Source organism: Pezoporus occidentalis, unplaced genomic scaffold (assembly GCF_034315485.1).
Source record: "Pezoporus occidentalis ecotype Australia unplaced genomic scaffold, CSIRO_AGI_Poc_V1 ctg53, whole genome shotgun sequence".
Classification (NCBI taxonomy): domain Eukaryota; kingdom Metazoa; phylum Chordata; class Aves; order Psittaciformes; family Psittacidae; genus Pezoporus; species Pezoporus occidentalis.
Genome location: NW_026915866.1, coordinates 4,208,482 through 4,226,037, shown reverse-complemented (window position 1 = coordinate 4,226,037; position 17,556 = coordinate 4,208,482). Strand labels below are relative to the sequence as shown.

The following is a 17,556-nucleotide window of genomic DNA, read 5'->3' as shown; positions in this document are numbered from 1 at the left end:
CTGGAACCTAACGAGTGGGGATGACATTTCCTGGGGGAAACTGAGTTTGTAGATGGTAAGAATGATGGGTTTTCACATCCCTTGCTTGCAATTTTCTGAAATTTCACACATAAAAAAAAAAAGAGAGAGAGAAAACAAATTTTCTCAAATTTCTTAACATCATCCGACTGAGAAAAGGAAGAAAAATATATTTTACATTGTTCTATTCCAAACCATAATAAATCCAAGTAACTTTAATTTTGTTTGCTATGAACTATGGTGGCACTACTGAAATAACTATGTAATCCTTATTTTAATGGATCATCCAACTGTCATTTACATTAGCTTTTTGTTTCATGCCGTATGTCAGTTATTAGAGATTACCCTTTAAATATGAAAAATCAATACAGATTGTCTCAAGTAGCTGAATCAATGTTTGGGGGAGACAGTTTTCAAATCATGCAGGACTAAGTTTCCAACCTTACTGGTGATTGACACACGACTGTTCCTTTGACTTCCTTGTTTTTAACTGGAAAGAAGGAAAAAAAAACAAACCCCAAAGGATGAAAATGATAAATCAAATTGAAGCTAGAACTAACCCTTAAGAGTATCAGCTGCTACCTTAGCTTCTTGGAAATAGAAAGGGAGTCAGACTGTGATTACCCCTCACTCGTGAAGGTTGACAAGGCAATATATTCTATAATCACACAATTTTGACTGTGTAACCTGCTTTCCATGTCTTCATTCAATTTCTTCTTTACTATAGTTTGCAACAGGGATTTCCAAAAGGTTTCTAGGAGTTGTCTTTGAGCAAAATAACCTCTTGCAGAGAAATAAATTTTCCCTGCCTAGTGCCTCCAATGATAATGATTTAGAATGCTGTGCCGTTTACCTTCAGCATTTACTCTCTTTAAAATCACACCAAACTTGAAAAATTGTACTTAAATCCTATACGACTGTACAACAGAGCTCTATACTTCTGCCTAGATATATACCTTTATTTAATAACAAGTAATCTATACTTCTGTCTGCATGATACATCAACTCTCCCTGCAATCACCACTGCTCCCTGTTGGTTTTCATAAGCATGAGGAGCTATATACCCCCTTCCAAGGAGGTGGCAAGGAACAGTGAAGTAAGTGTTGTTCCAATTTAGTATACGTGCTGCCAAACTGAGCACTTGCGGACCTTCTGTCCTTGCAGACATTCTGGTAATAAACCCAGTGTTACTATGAGTGTTATAATCTTACTTCAGACAAATTGGTCTCTGTGTGTCCTTTTGCTCCACAATGTTTTCAGCTGATTAAAAGTTTATACTAAAGAAACAGGAATATGAGTGGACTGATGCTGTGAAGAACATAAGCTACAAAAGCTGCATTGATAAACTAAGATTGAGAAATACTGTAATAAATATTTTCTAGCTTTTTCCCGTCTGTGCTTCCTCTTTTCTTGACCTGTTAGAACTCTCAGAGAGAAATTTTCTTTTTCAATTTATGATACTACCTAGTATTTATGATGCTATTATGCCTAACTCATGCCTTTTTGCCAATGGAGGTATAATTTCTTCCATTAAACATGCAAAGTACTTTGTTCAATAGTTTCTTCATTTGATAACTGTTAATTTATTTAGCTGCCAAAATATCACTTACAAAATCCATTTTAATACTTCTAAGAAGATTTTAAAACAATGCCTTGAGAGTTGAAAACTAATTAGCAATCTCTAGTGGAGCTCAGTACAAGGTTTAGGTGTTCAAAAATCTTGAAATAAGTCACTTTTCATCTGACATTTGCAGACTCTGCATATATGAAAGAAATCTCATCTCTCTGCAAAACCTTGAGACAGCACCTCCTTTATAGCAATTACCCATTACACAGGTATTAGAACATCTACAGTTTTATTTTGACCTCAGGACTGTAATTCTAGATACAATAAAAAATTTGGTCTACCTTCCTTACTAACACAACACAGAGAGCTGTCAGGCTAAGCCTTTGAATACTTTATCCATTCCATCCTTAAGGACAGCAGTATGAACAAATGACAAACACTCTTACCTTTCTATATATTCACTTGTATTCTGGAATGCATTTCCCCAACTATTATGTGGTTAAAAAGCAGAAACATGGCCATTGTTCCATTAGAGATATTTATAGAACAGTTCAGTTATCTCAGAAGTTGGATAATTCTAGGGTCAACCAAAACATGTATTCAATTTCCAGTGGTAATGTCAGCCAGCAAAAGCAAGTTGCTATAAAGGTTTCACAAACAATTACATCACAAGTTAGCAGCTAAGAGACATTGAAGTTACAAAAACAAAAAATACATATTCCTTTCCCTATATGGATGACATAATAAATACTAATAAAAAAAAAGTTTGATAATAAGCTTCAATTAATTATATGTTTATTGAGGCACAGTGAAGTAAATGAGTATGGGAAGTTGGCAAAGAGCCAGATGAGTAATAAACAGTTTTAAGACTGTCTGGAGACAGACTTGAGAATATTACAGTCATTAGGCAGCTGAAAACAGCCCCAGGGTAATTATAAGCATTTGCAATCGATTAAAGAGATCATGATTCTTTTATAAATTTTTATTAAATTTGCATTAAGACTTTAAATTATTTGAAAATGTTATGGTTTCAAACACATCTTTGTCAGGGGTCATCATATATATGGAAAATGTGTGTCAGTGGAAGTACTTAGTATCATAGAATGGTTTGGGTTGAAAGGGACCTTAAAGATCATCTAGTTCTAACCCCACTGCCATGGACAGGGACACCTTCCACTAGACCAGGCTGCTTAAAGCCCTGTCCAGCCTGGACTTAAACACTGCCAGGGATGGAACATTCACAACTTCTCTGGGCACCCTCCACAGTAAAGAACTTCTTCCTAATATCTAATCTAAACCTACCCTCTGTCAGATTAAAACCATTCCTCTGTGTCTTATCACTACTTGCTCCTATAAAAAGCCCCTCTCCAGCTTCCTTGTAGGCCTCCTTTATGTAGTGGAATGCTGCTCTAAAGGTCTCCCTGAAGCCTTGCTGTTGACTGTAACTCTCTAAGTGCAACCATCCAGCCAATACTTTATCCACCAAGTGGTCCATCCATCACATCCATGCCTCTCCAATTAAGAGACAAGGATGTCGTGTAGCACAGTGTCAAATGCCTTGCACAAGACCAGGTAGGTAACATCAGTTGCTCTTCCCTTATCCACCAATTACTTATTCTACATATTTTTTAAAGGAGATACTAGGAGTTTAGAGCCCATAAGTACAGATGGGCATCATCTTAGAACATCAGCCCTCTTACTAAACAGGAGGCAGCCTCTCTGCAAGCAGCTCAGCCTTTTGAGTTTCAGGTAAAATCTCTTTTCCAGGATTACTAAAGAACAATACTCTTAATCCTATAGCACTATATGTAATCCATTTGAAAACCACCACCTTCCTGGGGCAGGGATGGGGAAAATGGTCTCTTCTATCTTCTTAGTTTCACAGACACCTTTACTCAGGCTGGAATCCTCAGAAATACAGATCTCACTGCCCTCGTCCTTCAGATTGTATTTTGTGCTTTTCTCCAAAATACTCCCTCAGGTTGAGCTTGAGACATTTTTTTAGTGATGTGACCAGGTACCTTACACCACTGCCCTCATCCTTTACTGGTGCATGAATAATCTGAAACCACTGTGTATGCTGAGGGGCAGAAGGCGAGTTCCATGAGCAAGTTTTGAGAGACACATGCATTCTAAACCCCTCCCTAGTGCTAACCTCCTCCCTTTCCTTTCAGTGAATTCTTCAATCACTACTTCAACCTCCATTTGCTATCGGAATGCCTCACAAAGCAAATTCCCTTCATAGCCTTAATGCTGGTTATGTTTCTTTTCTTTACAAAAGTTAAATTCCCACCTAAGAGAATGGCAAATATCCATTGCCAAATATACATAGTATTAGCAAGAAGGTCAAAAAATTGTAAGCAAAGATAGCTTAGTCCCAGAATAAGTAAATAGCACATAAATTAACTGATGGTTGCATATCAAAGGCACACTAGGCTGAAAAACATGAGGTTAGGCCAGAAATTGGACAGAGAAGTGGGGTTTCATAACTTTTTTTTTCATATATATAAAATACAGAGGGGTTTTAAGGTATTACTGCCATTACTACAAAAGAGAATAGGAAATAAGACAAAAACCATTCACCAGAAACAGTCTAATTCCCCCAGCCTTTCTAGAGAAAGTGCAGCATTTTTCTATCTGCTCTGCAACCAACAAAACATTAAAAATTCATGTTTTCAAACAGCTAGAGTTTCTCCCTTTCATCTTAGAGATGCAGAGATACCAACACTGTAAATTGCACTAAATTCACGATTATGTTCTTGCAATGACTGACTGGTTTCTTCATAACAAATTTACCACTACAGAAAAGTACCTACGCATTCCTGGAAAATGCAGTGAACTGAAAACTGCCTGAAGACTAAGACAGAAATTGCAAAAGCTTGCCCCTTGTTGATACACCACAGAGATAAAAACCAACAGTATGCTGGGATTCTAGGTCAATTATGCTGCTTATATAGCCCTGGCTCACACATCCACATCTCAAAAAACTTTCGTTTTCCTCTGCAATTGAATGTCTAAAGGTATTTTTTCACATTACTGTTCGGGGACTGACCCTTGACAAATGCCAGCCCACAGATGAGGCTTTTTCAAACTGTGCTTTAATTTCTTTGAACTTGAAATCATAAAGTAAAAATGTAATATAGATTGGTAAAGCTCGCTCAAAATGTTTACAGATGTCATTGGCTCTTTTTACAAACCTAAACTCTGCAATTTCCAGTGGTATAAGTTAAATACTTAAGCTGTCCAATCTGAAAATGCCTTCACTGAAGAGAGTGCTGATGGTCCTAAGGAAGAGTTCGGAGACTGAGTGGAAGGACTGCCCAGTCTCCACACTTGCTTTGAAGCAGGAGATGCACAGCTACCCTCTGCATCACATGATTGTACGGTTTGAGCTGAGCAGTCAAGAATGAAGAGAGTAAGAGCCAATTTTGCTGCTGAAATGAACTAAATGTGGCTTGTAGATATTGTGTGGATTGTAATTTTAATAGCAGGTTGAGAACGGCATCAATCTACTGCATAATTTTGCTGCATTTCATGCCACATACTTTTTAACTCTGTGAGAAGGCTTAATGGAATTTGAAGAAGCACAGAATTGTCCTTGAACACTTTTAATATTCTCATATGAAATTTTCTTAAACAAAATCAGATTTCATGTCCTAGGCAGGCCTTTAATTTGTTTTACCTCAAGGAACAAAACACACTGAATACAAGAAAACTGACTGCAATATTTTCACTGGGAGTTTGATCTACATCACCACAGGAGAGAACAAGAATGGGGGGAAAAGACAATACACCTCATTCTGATTTTCACAAGTTCATTTGTGTTTATACGCTAAAGATGCAATCGTAGTAAATAAAATAAACAAGTTAGTGTTCTCTTTCTCACCTTTTCACTCATTAAATGTTATTAGTTTTTAGCCTCACATTTGTTACTGGCAATGCTCTACCACTGACATAAGACTATGGTTTTACTAAAATATTTCACTAGTTACTCAGCCTAATTAAGTAACAGCAACAAAATGTTTTTATTATTATTATCAAGGTTCCTTTTGTTTTGTTTTGTGTTAGAATAGTCAGCTTACCTACAATTTTACTTGGAAAAAAACCATCAATTGACTACAGATGTCAATTATTTCTACATCACTTCTTCAGTGCCCAACTGGTTATGACTTAATGAAAGAATTACTTCCTTCAAAGACTTTAACTTTCTTTGTTGGTAAAGAACCTATAAGTAGACTTGAATCTTCTAGCATTTAGTTGGAAGAAGTATTAAAATGTTAAAACTGAATATACTTGTCTATTTATAGCCAAGAAAGAATTTGAGAGTTTTAAAAAGGATAGCATTAAAGAAATATCTCTCAGCCATGCAGAAAGACACATTTCCAATTATAAACAATTCTCCAACTCTCTGATAATGACAAGGAATCTATGATAGACTGCAAGATAAAATCAAAATTAATTCCACTAATAAAACTATGATATAGATAAATTGACACATAAATGGTTGCAGCCTCTTTTAAATGATCAAGGAATCTGGTTTAGCATAGTATTTACTTTGGATATAAGCCCAATTTTACTGTAGGATTCATTTTTCTTAATATGAAAGACATTTTTATTTCACAGAATGAAATTATTACTGGAAATAATTTCAGTAATACAACTGAGGAATTTTGTTATAAATTGTTACATTAAATCGTTACACAACGTAATTTCTCAGAAAGGAGTATTAGAATTCTGCTGGTTGTTGGAACCAGCCTAATAGCATTTTCATGTTTTTAGCTTACAAAATAAAAAAAAAAATTACAAGAGGAAAAAATATGGATTAACACATATCAGAATCTACATTCCCATTACTTCTCAAGTATCATTTACTGCTATGGAGACACCACTTAATGTTATAATACACACCTTAGGAAGGAAAGCACACATACAAAAAAAAAGACCAGCAGGGCAAGAAATAGCTCTGCTTGCACAAGCATCAGGTCTGCAGAAGACTGTGAAGAACATACTAATAATCCCTCCCTAATATGAATTTAATTCTAATGCAAGTGTTGGTCTCCCACCTAACTTTAATGGTTAATACTAAATGTTACATTAAAATGTCTAATACTAACTGCTGCGAGCAGTTAAACTGAGCAAAGCTTCCAACTATATTTTGATTTCAGGTCTGTGTGAGCTGAGAAAATAAATAAATCTCTCACTGCAGCAGATCCTCTTAAGAAAGCTGACAAATGAAGCTAGGATCTTCCAGAGGAAATTAACAACCACCCTTACCTGCACTGACAGTGACAGACAGTATGGCTTGCCCCTGGACTTCCATCCCATGTCTGCATGCCCAGTCTTGATTTCTAGAACAGGCACAGAAGCTGATAGTAATGCCCCCAAACATTACAGAATCATAGACTAATTAGAGCTGGATGGAAATTCAGGAGGTTGCCTAGTCCAAACTCTTGGACAAAGCAGGGTGAATACTGAATTCAGACTTCTCCACTCTATAATCCACTAACAAGTGATTCCAGCTTCTATTTTCATGCCCCAAAATTTTTCCACCCCTCCCTCTGTGCAAGACCCTCTTCAGTCAATACAGAACCTGGAAAAATGTGCACTGCTACCAGACTGGAAATACTTTGAGTATATTAATGAAATAGGGGGAAAAAGGGAGAAAGTGACGTAATTTTTTAAGATTTACAACAAACTGATGGCAAGATTGATCTCTAGGCACTGCTAAGAAAATAATGCCATCATGGGTATGAGGAAAACTACTCCCATAGATCAAAAACTGGCTAAGAGAATTAAGAACAGGCAAAATACTGTGTCAAACCTAATGATTTCACCTGAAACAGGGTAGTGAGGAATTAAAGAGGCATTTCACTGTGAGCAAGGAGAGGAATTGGAGAGACAGAGAACAATTCTCAGGGTAATGGAAATAACAAGAGAGGCCTTGGGTTAGAGATGGTGCTCTGAAACTTCTGCTCTCTTGTTCCTTATTACAAGTGGAGGAGGAGACAGTCAGTGAAATCAGCAACAAAATTTTATAAAAAACCCTGTAGGAATCAAAAAGAAAATATAGAAACTTCTTGCTGCCCTCAGATGGCTGATGTAGTCAAGGATTTATCACAATTTAAAGAAACATAATAGCCCTATTCAAAGTTGTTAGCTTAACTTGAAACTCAGGTTGTATGTCAATGCTATTTTGTGGTATTAGTCCCAAACTATGCACACACACAAACTAAACAAAACAGACAACAGAAAACCCCCAAATAAATACAAAAACCCCACCCAAAATACCCAAACCACACAAATGGTTAGAAAGGGGATAGACTGATCAACATCTACTAAATGCAGATATGTTTTTTTACACCCTTTCCTGAGGTACATGATGATGTCCACTGATTCGATTCAGATTACCTATATATTTTGACTAGTATGGCATTACTTGTAGACTACTTAAGTCAGAACACCATAAAGGCTGGTAGAAAGTATCTGCTACATGTCATGTCTGAAGGTGATATGTCACTGAATGAGCTACTGGTCTGAAACTTACCCTTTGCAGGAAGGCATCTGTTTTACGTAAGTCACATGCTAGTGAGATTCTTATCCAGAAATCAAGGACAAAATGACATGATGTCTGAACTTCATTCTCAAATTAAATAATGAAGTTTTGATAACTTAAAACTAATGCTTGCAGATATAATTATTCAAAACCAGAATCATACTGGGGATGTTTAAACTCAAAAATATATGCAAAAAGATATCTTTTAGCTGGCAAGATTATGGTCTTCATAAGTACAGTAGTACTTAAACACAGGAACTCATAAAACGGGAACAAAAATAATCTGCTGCAAGCTTTTTGGATGGGTTTTTTTGGTGTGTGTTCTTTATCCTATAGCTGGTGATTTTAGGTGCTGCTTAGTTATAAATAGGAGTTCTCCTATTCATCATTTTCTATCTTTCTAATTTAAGAATTTATTATGTAGCCAGGGAACAGAAAAATCAATAACATCTGACCTGAATGAACCAGATATTATGCACAGCAAGTTGCTGAAGTGAGCATTTTTCTATAACTTAAATATTTAACTTTGAAAATAAGTTATAAAATGTTCATCCAAACCAGTCATGGTTACTCATGAATTATGGATGCATCTGAAGAAAACAGGTTTGGTTTCAAAGCAATTTTCCATAGAAAACAAGACCATTTGTTAGATAATGCACCTACACTAGAGAAATCCGTTAAGCTCCCCTCAGCCTTAGAAAATACCTGTACCGAACTTGGCTGAGTTACCAAGCTAGACAGCACAGCCTTGTGATGCCACCATGTGTGTCACACTTACCCTATCACACAACCACCAGCTCAGCACTTTTAGGAGCACTGAATGAACTAAAAATAGAAGGAACGTTGTCTTGTCTTCTCCAGTCCCTCCTCTTCAGGTTCCTTGTCCTACAGAACTAAGCACTCTCTACCTGTACTTCTATGCTTCATAAACACGGGCAGAATAGAAAGCCAGATAAGTTCTCCATATATCAGCTAACTCTAACAAAGAAATTATCAAGTAAACCCATAAATGTTGATGGATTTTAGAAATAGATTTCTCTGAGGTGTTATGAAATGCTGACAGAACCGTAAATGTTCACAAGCAAAACATAATTTATTGGAAGACTATAAAAATGTAATGTGACTGCTTTCAACAGAATTATGGATTTAATAAAAGTCACCCTGCTAAATAAATACTTACCATAGTCACTATCATAAAAAACAATGAATTTCTGCCAGGCATATTCTGTGACCACTCTGAAGATGACATCATTTAGGTAGACAGGGGGGCGGACGGAGAGCGTGTAGTCATCATTGCGGTTGCTTCTTATGAGCCCGCAACCACTCCTTGGCGTTCCTGCTGTTGAGCGCTGGATGAAGAGGTGAGGGATGTGCATGGCATCTGCCAGCGACTGCAGGGATCCTGCTGACGTACAGCCAATGGAGCTAACAAGAGCCAGGATGCCTTGGTTCATCAGGTCGCAGGCTGTAAGAAAACACAGCAATATTTGAGGTGAGAGAGGTTCAGTGCATAGGGCCTATTTTGCTGCTGAAACACAGACACTGGGAACTGAAACACAACAGGTTCAATCAAGTGAAATATGGATCAAATTTTACACAGTGAGTAAATCAGACCTGAAATTCATTAAAATTATGAAGCTTCTTGATTCAATTTCAGCTGTCTTGCGGGGAAAGCTGGAAGACTGCCATGTCCATCTTGCCTAGAAACCAATTACCACTTGAAAACAAGACCCACGTTTGGGCCTTGTGAGGAACATTAAGAACTGATTCCAGCTGCTGAATTAGCATGACCACCCAAGGAGATAAACACTCTTCAAAGTCTAGCACAACAACTCCACAAATAGGATCTTTTCATTATACAGAGGAAAACTGACGAAAGAACAGCTCAGGCTTGCTGTCAACTTTTGAAGACAACTGAATAAGATTACAGACATTAACTTATCCAAGAAAAACTGAGTTGCTTCTGGGTTTTAGGGGATCTATTTGATAATCTTTTCTAACTTATTCTTTTTCTTAAAATAAACAAATGAAAAAATCCCCAAATCTAGTCTTATATATAGCTAAGTGTTTTCAAAATTCAGTAAACAATTTCTATACATTTACTCTCCTCACTTCTGTAAGAAAAGCATGGAATTGTTTACGCAAAAATAACACACAAATAACAGCAGTCTGAAGTACAATACTAATGATATCCACATTAATACCAAAGGTGTTTATAATTGTTAAAGTTAATGCAATTACTAATTATCAACTTAATTAATAATTATTAGGTCTGCAATTTTGAAGGATTGCCCTGTGAAATAAAGCACAGTCGAGTGTTCATATTGTGTTTCTAACAGACTTGAGAACTCGAATGAAGAAACAGCACAGGCTTGTACCATAATTCCCCAGAACACACCTAAGACTAAATTCTGAAATACTCAATTTGCCACCGGCAAAGCTACACCTGCAATTAACTTGCATTTCTACATGTAAATTAGGTAATGGGACAGTAAAGAGTAATATGTATTTACATATTAATATCTAATACTAAAATGTGCAATTACTTATTTTGCAGGAATATTCTGAGCACACAACAGGTGCAGGCAAAACCAAGAAACCCACATGTGAGAATATATTCCCCTAAAAATATGAAAACATATTTTAGTGCCAGACCTGTTGCTTCATATCATATGGCTCTTACTGTGACTAATGTTTTAGTTCGCAAACACTTACTGATTTCAATGGGAATATTTACAGTGTGAGGAATTCAGGCATATGTGGAGAATGACTTTATAGCCAAAGAAAAGCACAGGAGTTCATGAATGCAGAGAACTACGTTCTAATGCCAGTGCATTATTCTTTCTGAGATACAGGGATTTGGAACATGTCGCGGTGGACCCCCATAACATGCAGATGCTGTTGAGGCTCTGTCTGATGGAAACACTTCTGAATTCCTTCATGCAGATAAATATGGGAGGGCAAGTGTTTCCACAGAGAGGTTTCAAAGTGTTATGGCTTAGGATAAAGTGTTCCCTCTGTATATGCTCTGAATATAGCTCATCTTCTGGGCCAGATTCTCAGCTTCAGGTTGAAAGTAATACATTTTCGACAAACACAAGTGTCTTTTTTCAGAGAAGTACCAAGATTGCTGGTAATTGGTCAAAAAAATTACCAGTATCTCACAAGTTACTAAAATTCAGAACATTTCAAAACAATCTTATTAAGTATTCATCTTTTATGCTGCTTGGTACATTCTTCATCATCACTTTCAACAAAGATAAAAGGCTTGTCAAGTTATCTTTGTAGGGAGATGCTGAATCTTTTTCTTTATGTGGTTCTCCTGCACCAAGCCCTGCAATATCTAGGTTGCACATCCCAGTGAGTATGCTACTGCTTGCGAAGCAAATTATTTTTAGTGATATATCAACATATCCACCAATAAATACCTGTAGCTATATGTCAATAGATTATCTTTATAACTATGCAGCAATAGACAAATAAAATCAATGTTAGGTTTTGCAAAAGTCTGCTTTTAAATCAATGCAAATTTAAGTCTACAAGCCCTGATACCACCTGTTAAAAACAAATATGCAGGGTAACCTTAGTGTGTCAAACATGACCTTTAAAAATATAGCAGAGTCAAACTTTTTTACAAAAATTGCTTGAAAATGCCTAAATTTCCAGGCATGCTTTCAGACTAAGCATAACCAGTACGTTCCCCATAATGTTTTGACATGGGAAAAATGTGTTTTGTGAAAATTGTTATTGAAATATGAAGGGGAAGAAAGCAGCATGGAACATATACCTCCACAGGGCCAAATGCTAATACTGGCAAACAAACTGAATAAAGGATTAAAATCTTTTCTCTTGACACTGCACCACATTTGTTACAATAGCCTCAGGATTGAAGTTGCCCGTGTGGTTCTTTCTTCCATGTTATGCTTATGAGAATCGTGTGTGCTGGCCTGGGACAATATGCACTTCATTACGCTCACAAATAGACCTTATTCCTGTACACTTAGCGGCTATTTAACACACAGAGTTAGCTCCTGGAAAAAGGACTGTTATCCCAGAGGCAGGCCTTTCTAGAAAATGAGTGCATGAGCTGCAGAGTTTGCCTCTGAGTCAGTATGACTGGATTATTCTTCGAACAGAAATATAATTTCTACAATATAAACACATACAAAGTAAAGCCTGTACAATATGTCAAACTATCATGTATAATATTTATATATTCCTTAGCCAAGCAGAACTTCCATTGGCTTAAGCAGAAGAGCTGATTGCTAAAAAGCATAAGACTAAGGTTTAGATGTTTTCTTAACCCTTTTTTTCCGCCCTTACAAATTAGAGCTCTATTAAATCCTTTTCCAAGTGATCCAAAATTTTTGTCTGTATCTTAACAATTGGCTAAAAGCTCTAGTTCAAACATATTTGAAATCCTGTTTGCATTCTCTTCTTGAGCCTGAGATATCCAAGTTTATTTTGTCCCATCTACATTAAAAAAATCCACACACAGGCATATATATGTAAAAGTACTTAAATGCTATCTTGCATTCAAAACTCTACTGGAATTTCATTTACTATGACCTCCTTAGAGACTGTATTTCCAAGCAGGTATGCAGTCAACTGCCAATACAATCAAGGAATATTAGTTTGCCATCAACTACAATAAGGAAAATATTACTGTGTCTATTCAGTCAGGACAGTAGAAATGTCAAATTCAAACGGACTTGTACACAGCTTTGCAAGTTCAACAAAACATTGCAAGTTTAAAAAAGAAGGAACAGAATATTAGTGACAGTGCTTATAAAACACTACTGTTCCACACTATAAGCTATGTTTATACACAAGTTGTCCAGATATTCAGTCATTCTCACAACCAAAAGATAGAAGCTGCTGTTAAAAACTGGATCTCACTGGCTAAAGGAATAAAACTGATCACAGAATTTTACACATTGCACGGACAGATTATCTAGAATGTCTATAAAATAGGATAGAATCATAGAATGGTCTGGGTTGGAAACAACCTTAAGATAATCTACTTCCAACCTCACTGCCATGGGCAGGGACACCTTACGCTAAATCTTGTCACCCAAGACTTCATCCAACCTGGTCTTGAACACTGCCAGGGATGGAGCATTCACAACTTCCTTGGGCAACCTATTCCAGTGCCTCACCACCCTCACAGTAAAGAACTTTTTCCTTATATCCAATCTAAACTTCCCCTGTTTAAGTTTGAACCTGTTACCCCTTGTCCTGTCACTACAGTCACTAATGAGGAGTCCCTCCCCAGCATCCTTAGAGGCCCCCTTCAGATACTGGAAGGCTGCTATGGGATCTCCATGCAGCCTTCTCTTCTCCAGGCTGAACAGCCCCAACTTCCTCAGCCTGTCTTCATACAGGAGGTGCTCCAGTCCCCTGATCATCCTCGTGGCCCTTCTCTGGACAGTTCCATGTCCTTTTCTATGTTGAGGACACCAGAACTGCACACAATACTCCAAGTGAGATCTCACAAGAGCAGAGTAGAGGGGCAGGATCACCTCCTTCAACCTGCTGGTCACGCTCCTTTTGATGCAGCCCAGGAAACGGTTGGCTTTTTGGGCTGCAAGCGCATGCTGCCAGCTCATGTTCATTTTCTCATTGACCAGCAACCCCAAGTCCTTCTCTGCAGGGCTGCTCTGAATATCTTCCCTGCCCAACCTGTAGCTGTGCCTGGGATTGCTCCAACCCAGGTGTAGGACCTTGCACTTAGCGTGGTTAAACTTCATGAGGTTGGCATCAGCCCACCTCACAAGCATGTCAAGGTCCCTCTGGATGGCATTCCTTCCCTCCAGGGTATCAACCGAACCACACAGCTTGGTGTCATCGGCAAACATGCTGAGGGCGCACTCAATCCCACTGTCCATGTCAGCGACAAAGATGTTGAACAAGACCGGTCCCAACACCGATCCCTGAGGGACACCACTCATTATTGTTCTCCAGCCGGATATTGAGCCATTGACCACAACTCTTTGTGTGTGGCCATCCAGCCAGTTCTTTATCCACCGAGTGGTCCATCCATCAAATTGATGTCTCTCCAATTTAGAGACAAGGATGTCATGTGAGACAGTGTCGAACACTTTACACAAGTCCAGGTAGATGACATTAACTGTCTACCCCTGTCCATCAGTTCTGTAGCCCCATCATAGAAGGCCACCAAATTGGTCAGGCAGGATTTCCCCTTAGTGAAGCCCTGCTGGCTGTCACCAAGCACCTTGTTGATTTTCATGTGCCTTAGCATGCCTTCCAGGAGAATCCGCTCCAAGATTTTGCCAGGCACAGAGGTGAGACTGACTGCTCTGTAATTCCCCGGGTCATCCATTTTCCCCTTCTTGAAAATGGCGGTTATATTTCCCTTTTTCCAGTCATTGGGAACTTCACCTGACTGCCATGATTTTTCAAATATGATGGCCAGCGGCTTAGCAACTTCATTTGCCAGCTCCTTCAGGACCCGTGGATGGATCTCATCAGGACCCATGGACTTGTGCACATTCAGATTTTTAAGTTGGTCTCGAACCAGTTCCTCTTCTGCAGTGGGTGGAAGGTCTTCATTCTCACAGTCCCTGCGTCTGCCTTCCAAGACTTGGGTGGTTTGGTCAGAGCCTTTGCCAGTGAAGACCGAGGCAAAGAAGTCATTCAGAACCTCAGCCTTCCCCAAACCCTGTGTAGCCAGTTCTCATGAGAGCTTCCGGAGGGGGCCTATGTTGTCCCTAGTCTGTTTTTTATTTTCTATGTACTTGTAGAATCCCTTCCTGTCATCTTTAATATCCCTAGACAAGTTTAATTCTAACTGGGCCTTAGCTTTCCGGACAACATCCCTGTACTCTTCCCAGGCCACCTGTCCTTGCTTCCACTTACTATAAGCCTCTTTTTTCATTTGAATTTCCCTCAGGAGCTCCTTATCCATCCAAGGAGGTCTCCTGGCCCTCCTGCTGCACTTCCTTCTGGTTGGGATGCAACACTCCTGAGCTTGTTGCAGGTGATCCTTGAATATCAGCGAACAGTCTTGGGCCCCCCTGCCCTCTAGGGCTCTATCCCATGGAACCTTCCTAAGCAGGTTCCTGAAGAGGCCAAAGTCTGCTCTTTTGAAGTCCAGGGCAGTGAGCTTGCTGCACACTCTTCTCACTGTCCTGAGGATCTCAAATTCGACCATTTCGTGATTGCTGCATCCAAGGCTGCTCTGGAGAGTCACATTTCCAACGAGCCCTTCCCTGTTGGTGAGCATGAGGTCAAGCACGGCACCTCTCCTTGTTGGCTCCTCTACTACTTGAAGAAGGAAGTTGTCTTCTACACAATCGAGGAACCTCCTGCATTGCTTATGCCGGGCCGTACCGTCCTTCCAGCAGATGTGAGGGGTGTTGAAGTCACCCATGAGAACAAATGCCTGTGAGCGTGAGGCTTTTCCTATCTGTCTATGGAGTGCTTCATCTGCAGGTTCTCCTTGATCAAGCGGTCTGTAACAGATCCCCACAGTAATGTCTCCCATAGCCGTTTTCCCTTTACCCCTGACCCACAAACTCTCTGTTAACTGATCACCTGTCCCCAGACAGAGTTCCATACTCTATCCCTTTAAATAATCAGGGATGTATTTTAAGGTCCTTTTCATCTTCTACAATTTAAAAACTACCAGGCTCCTTCCAGAACTGTACTGTTGTTTATGTTGAGTGAACAGAAACTAGATCTAAACCATCTTCCCAGAGTCCTGGTCCCATGGGCCTGACTTAGACACCCCAAGGACATCCCCTGGATGTCCTTTCCAAAGGTGGCATCATTTCAACCTCACTACTCCTGGATTTTTTTCCGCATATTACCCCATAGAGAATTGCCTCAGAAATACTTAGCTGAACGTGAAGAAAAAAAAACAAACAAAAAAAACCAACCCTCTCTTCACTGATATTTCTGTTTCAGATGGAGAGTGAGAACTTATAAACAGTTTTTTCCCTGTACCTGTGCTCTGTCTTTTGGAAGTGCTCCAAGGACTCTGAAACCAGGAGGGTTCCATATGATTGGGGCAAATTAGTTTTCCCTCGATTTCTGTAGAAGGTGAGTCACCCCATTTGGACTAATCCACATCCAAATCAGGATAAACAGGTGATTCAAGGGGAAAAAAAACAATAGCAGGTGACTTCAGCATCTTTAAATGGACATTAGGCAATCAGAACTTCTATGCAGCTTTGAAAATACAAGCTATTAGTTCTTGTTTACTTTCAGAATAATATGCTGCTGGCTGCTCCTCAAATCCTTTCTTAGTTTCGGGATGCTAGTGAAGACTGAGGGACTCTAGCATTCAAATTACCTGTTGCAAAAGGTAAGGAATAAGGTTAAAGTCTGGATTTCTTTCAAGCTCCCTCTTTATGAAGTGGCCATGCTAATCAGAATGAAATTTTCTGGTCTTTGTCACCTTAAAACAACAGTCCCAAAACTTTCATGAATTTACTGTAGAAAGAGAATGTATTCACATGAAAAAAGACATGAAAAGACTGGCAGTGCTCAAGGCCAGTTTGGACAGAGCCTTGGGTGACAGGTTTTAGTGTGAGGTGTCCCTGCCCATGACAGGGGGCTTGGAACTAGATGATGTTAAGGTCCTTACCAACCCTAACTATTCTATGATTCCATAAAATTTACAAGAAGTTTAAACAAATAAACTACAGGTCCTTTTGTTTGGTGTTCATAATCTCAGATGCAAGAAGTAAGGATAAAGTGTGATTATGAGATCCATGATTAAGTGAGCTTAGCCTCCAATTTTCAGTAAATCTTTTTAGTCACTTCTGGATTGCGATTCCACTCTTGCAAATTATTTTTCCTTTATAACACAATGGTTTATCCCAGTCTTAGAACTGAATTATTTTGAGATGAGTGGCAGCACATTTTTAATATATCCTGAAAATTATTCAGAAGGAAATAAGGGGAAGATGGGGGGTGGGGGTGGGGAGTATTATTGATTGGATTTAAAGAATATTCTCCTCTGCAGTGAAGATAATAGAGTCTATCTTGTTCCTTTTCTTGATAAGGTTATAGAAAACCACTTCATTTACATCTTCTCTGTAAACATTAGCCAATCTCCCCTTCCCCTCCACTACATTTCCGCAACTCAGACTATTAACAGTATTTTAAATTCACTTGCAATTAACCTTTAAAGGATTTTAGTTTGTCCTGACTGTAAAACAAACTTGTGTTTGAGTCTTAACAGCTGTGCTTCCTAAGCCTTGTGACTTCTTTGTTTGGGAAAATTAATCCAAACTTCTGATATCTAAGAGTAACAAATATTGCCAGAGAGCACATTTGCATCACTGTTGCACCACAACAACCTTTGGATGTTTTTACTGGAAATCATTTTGTGAGAGTCTTTTCTGGGTCAGATTTCTTTCTGTATGCAGGCTTTGTCAATTATGGTAAT

The 17,556-nt window shown here is 38.7% G+C and overlaps 1 protein-coding gene across 2 annotated transcripts in view; it reads right to left on the bottom strand.

The window, feature by feature from the left end:
• GRID2 (glutamate ionotropic receptor delta type subunit 2) overlaps positions 1-17,556 on the bottom strand; it is a 735,631-nt gene that overhangs the window by 298,582 nt on the left and 419,493 nt on the right. For both annotated transcript variants that reach the window (XM_062637614.1, XM_062637616.1), the window contains one exon: positions 9,319-9,603. In XM_062637614.1, coding sequence (XP_062493598.1) covers positions 9,319-9,603 — 285 coding nt within the window. The remainder of the gene's footprint in view (positions 1-9,318; positions 9,604-17,556) is intronic.